This window comes from Geospiza fortis, unplaced genomic scaffold, assembly GCF_000277835.1.
Source record: "Geospiza fortis unplaced genomic scaffold, GeoFor_1.0 scaffold188, whole genome shotgun sequence".
NCBI lineage: Eukaryota > Metazoa > Chordata > Aves > Passeriformes > Thraupidae > Geospiza > Geospiza fortis.
In genome coordinates, this window is record NW_005054337.1 from 2,516,684 (window position 1) to 2,521,554 (window position 4,871).

A 4,871-nucleotide genomic window follows, 5' to 3' on the forward strand; every position below is an offset into this window, starting at 1 on the left:
GTAAGGGGGGGAGCCGCCGTGGCGGGAGTTCCCGGTACTGGAGCGCCAGGCGTGTGCCTTACGGTGGGGTGGGTGCCTCGGCAGTGAAATAAAGCTCTAAGTCTTTAAACAACGACGAAATCTGATGGAACGGTGTATTTCACGACGGAAAGTTCTCTAACTTCTTCTCAATCCATATCCTGCTTCCCAGGAAAAGGAGGAAAGCGAACCAGGCAATACCCGGCCCAAGTAACAGAGAAAACATTCGGGGAGCTATTTTTATGCGGGGCTTTTTTTAATCTAGAGGACCTTCAACTTAATGTAACAATTAGTTGAGGCTGTGCTAGCTAAAAATAATCTTATTTTCCTTGAACATCTATTCTTAGAATGTCCCATCTTCGTGTCTTCTGAAACTTGTGGGATCTTTTTTAGGGAGCACAAGATGTCAGGGCTGTTTATTTTTGGGAATGGGGGCGGGTCTGGGCCGTTAGCACAGCAAAGGCTGTGCCAGAGCCTTTCCCCTGCCCTGGCAGCCGGTCGGGGTGGTCTGCGGAGCTTTCTGCAGGCTCAGCTCTCACCTGGGGATCGTTAAAGGCTTTGTCTCCCAGTCTGAGCATTAAATGATGGAACAACAGCGTTCTGGGGAATGGTGAATCCATTGTTGATTCTGTGCGGCAGAAAAGCCCAGTTGAACTTTGAGTAAGGGGCACTTTGAGAGAGGAGGGAGAAGCTGTAGATCTAGAGCATGTTGGAAGTGTTCACTTAACCCTGCTCAGGGAGATGCAAGGGTGAAGGATGACTTCCTGAGGCTGTCAGTGTCCTACAGAGGGAGTTCGGGTGTTGGCTTTGTGGTGGGATGGTTCTCATGGGATGGGCTGTTGTGACAGGACTGTAACTTCAGAGATGCTCTAACTTGCATGATAATCGCTTTCTAATGCTCTAACTTACATGTTAACCCCTGAAAAGCATCCAGGACCTTTGGATTATTATCCCAATTAAAAAAAAACAGAAAACTCTGGGTTGCAGGGCAATGAAGAAGCTGCCAGGCTGAATTAAAGCTGCCTGGTTAGTGCAGCATCCTTTGTTTAGGTGGCAGCTGGTGTTGAAGCCCAGCAGAAAGCCCTGGAATTGCTGGAGCACGTTCCCATGCAGCTGCCTCAGCCTTGGGGAAGCTTCTCTTGCTCATTCCTGGCTGCCTGTCTTGAGTTCTGAGGCATGTGGATCAGCTGGCTTTGTGTTTATCTGCTGATGTGACTTGGAATAGCCTCTTGTGTGTCTGTTGTTGTTTATTGGGCTTTCTGATCCTGGTAGGATTTGCCATAAGTAACATTTGTAACTTGTGAAGCTCCAGTGGTGTGTTGTGATAAGGCATCATCTCCAGCTCGCCAGGGCCTTATCTACGTTGCAAGGTGGCAAGAAAGGGCAGATCTCTCTGCCTTCCTCAGGATCCAGACTGGTTTGGGTTGGAAGGGGCCTTAAAGCTCATCTTGCTCCAACTCCCCATCACCATTCTGGACAGAGACACCTTCCACTGGACCAGCCCTGTCCAACCTGGCCTTCAACACTTCCAGGGATGGGGCAGCCACAGCTTCTCTGGGCAATCCTTGCCAGAGCCTTACCATCCTTACAGGGAAGAATTTCTGCCTAATATCCAATCTAAATCTCTCCACTTTTAATTTGAAGCCATTCGCACTTGTCCTGTCGCAACCTTTCTGTGTTCCTGTCCTGTCCTTGCTACTCTCCCACACTCCTCCATTCTCTCTCCCTCTGTCCTTGATTTCTCATCTTGGAATGCTGCATCCTATCTCCAACACCACGGCCTAAATGGCTGGGAAGATTCTTTGCCCAGGCAAACTGTGCTCTTGGCACAAAATTCACAACTACATTAAGACAAAGACACTGAACACATCTGTGATGGAATTGTGTCAGTATTTTAAAGCTAATTTGGATTAGAGTGAGGTGTGAAGTTATTCCAAAATACCTATTGCACTTGCTGTTGGATCAGTCTTATTCTGGGATAGGAATGCTTGTTCCAACTTAGTGTAATCCTTTTTCAAAGCTAACTAATCTAAACCATGCCAAGGCACTCTTCTGGAACGTGCCAAAGTGTAGTTACTCAAAAGAAACCTGATGTCCAGAGGAACCACTGCCCGTTCCTCCCTGTGGATACGGCTGTGCTGCTCTGGAGGCACGTTTAGGTCAGTGAGAGAGCAGACCTAGAAAGTTTTAATTAAGTTAAGGAATGGGCGTCTTTTTGCAGGAGAGAAGATCAGATCCTCCTTTCCTGCCTGGGCAACTCTGCAGACCAGGTGAAAGCTGATCCTGCAGAACGGGGGTGAGGGTTCCCCGGCTGGCTGGCTGCAGACACCCGTGTCGGCACGGGAGGTGATGGATGTGGGGGAGAGCAGGGTCATGCTTTAAATCCACGCCGAGCTGTGTAGGATTACAGCGTGCCTGTAATCACGCCTGGGAAATGCACACACTGCCTGCTAATTAGGGAATGTCCCTATTAATGAGGGAAAATTTCCACGCCTCCCTTCCGGTGGATGAATGCTGCGGTGGAGAGAAAGAATTTTGGATTGAGATAAATGTGGTGGTGCTGTCAGAATCATGATGGGGTGTTTTAAAATGCCTGCAGGGAGTGGGCTGTGCTTGGCAGAGCCTGTTGGGTTTGCAGATGCCTCATGGTGGGCACAGGAGTGATAAATCACCAGAGCATTCCTGGCTGATCCCTGTCCCAGCCTGAGTCGGTGGGTGGAGGAGCAGGATGCCTCTCAGTGAGCTGCTGCTTCACCATCAGTCCTGTTCCAGGCAGGACTTGGAGGATATGTAGGGATTTGAGAAGCAGATGCCATGAGTTCATCTGACTGAAATGGACTTTCTGGAGTTCAGTCGCAATAACTTTTATCTCCCTGTTGTCTCTTTCAAGAAACAGAGTATGAAACTGAGGCAGTGATACAATCCTTTTTCTGATTATTCTCTTCTGTCTGGGATAGAGGGGAGAGAGAAGGGGTCAGCAATGAGGTCGGTGATGAGGGTGATGACACTGTGGAATATCGGCTCTACTCAGTAAAAAGCTGCAAACTGCAGCAATGTAGCAGTGGGCACAAGTAGCTGTGAAACATGATGCCCAGAGCTCTGACTCTGACTGGAGAGGGTGAGGGGAGAATGCAGATGACGCATTTGATTTTTAAAAAAAGTCTGAAGTGTTGACAGAAATTCTATCTTGATTAAGGGCAGTAGGAAAGCATTTGATTCCAGCCATGTCTCGAGCTCAGTTACAGTTGGTTTTGGCTCTAATTCTTCTGTTTGCCTTCTTTGGGCCCTGCCTTGACATCTTCCCAGCCAAGTAGCTGGTGCTTCTCTAATGACATTCTTGCCTTTGACTATCACAGCTCTGCTCTGGGGAGCTGGAGGCTTCTCAGTGCACCCATCTTCGGGGGCCAGCATGGTACCCCCTAAACACTGCTCTGCTTTACTCTTGACCATTTTCTTATTTATTGAGGAACCCAGATGGTCTGGGTTTTGAACCATGTGTGGTCTGCCTAGAACAGGTGGTTAAGGGCTGAGGGTCTGTGGGTTAGGAATATGCTGCTTTGGAATTACTTGGATTCATAAAAGAAAAGTTCAGGTGATTTCCTTGGGGAGTGTTTTATAACATCCTCGTGGGCTTTGCCTCACAGCTGTTCAAGGCATCACAAAAGCACCTTTGCAAGAAGGTTTTTTGTAATTTCAGGGTTTATAACTTTGTCACTGGCTTTATTCCTGTTCCGTTGAGTTTAATATCACCTGTTGACACAGGGACTCCTCTTGCTGTCAGTGCTTCATTAATTAACTGCAGGGACTGTTTGACATGGGTCACAGTGCTCAGTTTGTTTATAGCCTGGCCAGCCTTGGGCTAGTGCTAAGGAATGCAAGAGGGCCTGACACTGCCCTCCTTCTGACTGTTTGCCCAGTTACAGTGTTCTACAGAACCCTCTTCCTGCTTTGAAAATCAATTTATTATACAGAAGAGCACCTTTTTTTGTAGCCCTTCAGAGAGAGATGCTGTGCATTATAGTGCTCTGGAGTGTATCTCATCAGGTTTGTAAATCTTGTAAGGGTAAGAACTCTTCTTTGTGTGTGGTGAGGGAAGAAAGTGGAAATCAGTCACTCTCTGGAAAAGCTTTATACTTTACTCCTTAAAAAATACAATTCTGGCACCCACAGGTACAGAAAAAATCCTGTCAAAACTTGGTCTTTCTGATAGTTTTGAACCTGCAAATGTCAACAGAGGTGAAATATCCTTAGCTTTGCAGATCAGCAGTAGGATAAAACTCTGCTTTGCTCATGAGGAGTTCTGCCCAAAGGTGAGAAGTGCAAGAAGGGATGTCCCAAAGGCTGTCCCAATGCCTGTCTCTAGAAACTCTGCAGAGGAAGAGGGGTGGGGGATGATTCCACTGATTCCCTGTTGTTGTCTAAAGGGCTGTAGCAGTGCAGACAGAGGACTCTTGGGGACAGTGTGACTGTGAAGATGTCTAAGCCAGAATCCCGTTATTCTTTTGATGTCCCAAACATCTGCATCGATTTTGCAACTCTGAATGAGGATGATGTGCACAATACAGACTCCTGGTTTGGTAAGTTGCTTCCAACTCCTTGAGGTGTTCCTTGTTGGGTGACACCTTGGTGTGATCCTTGTTTTGGGCCTGCCTGGCTTCTGTGCCAATTAGTCATGATGTTGAATGTATGAGGTTTCTTTTGCTCTGTTTTTTTGTATTTAAATTTTGTCATGTGTAACTTGCCTTTGTTAACCTCATAATGATATTCTGGGGTATTGTAAGCAATTCCTAACAGTGTGTATAATGTAAGTCTTTCTTTCCTTACAGATGAAAAAGCCAATCTGGAAAATGTCC

The 4,871-nt window shown here is 47.0% G+C and overlaps 1 protein-coding gene across 1 annotated transcript in view; it reads left to right on the top strand.

Annotated features, from left to right (window-relative positions):
• The first annotated feature begins 4,446 nt into the window (after positions 1 to 4,446).
• TPX2 (TPX2 microtubule nucleation factor) overlaps positions 4,447 to 4,871 on the top strand; it is a 9,051-nt gene continuing 8,626 nt past the window's right edge. The window contains 2 exon segments of the mRNA XM_031058010.1: positions 4,447 to 4,595; positions 4,845 to 4,870. Of these exon segments, the coding sequence (XP_030913870.1) occupies positions 4,493 to 4,595; positions 4,845 to 4,870 (129 nt within the window). The 5' untranslated portion in view covers positions 4,447 to 4,492.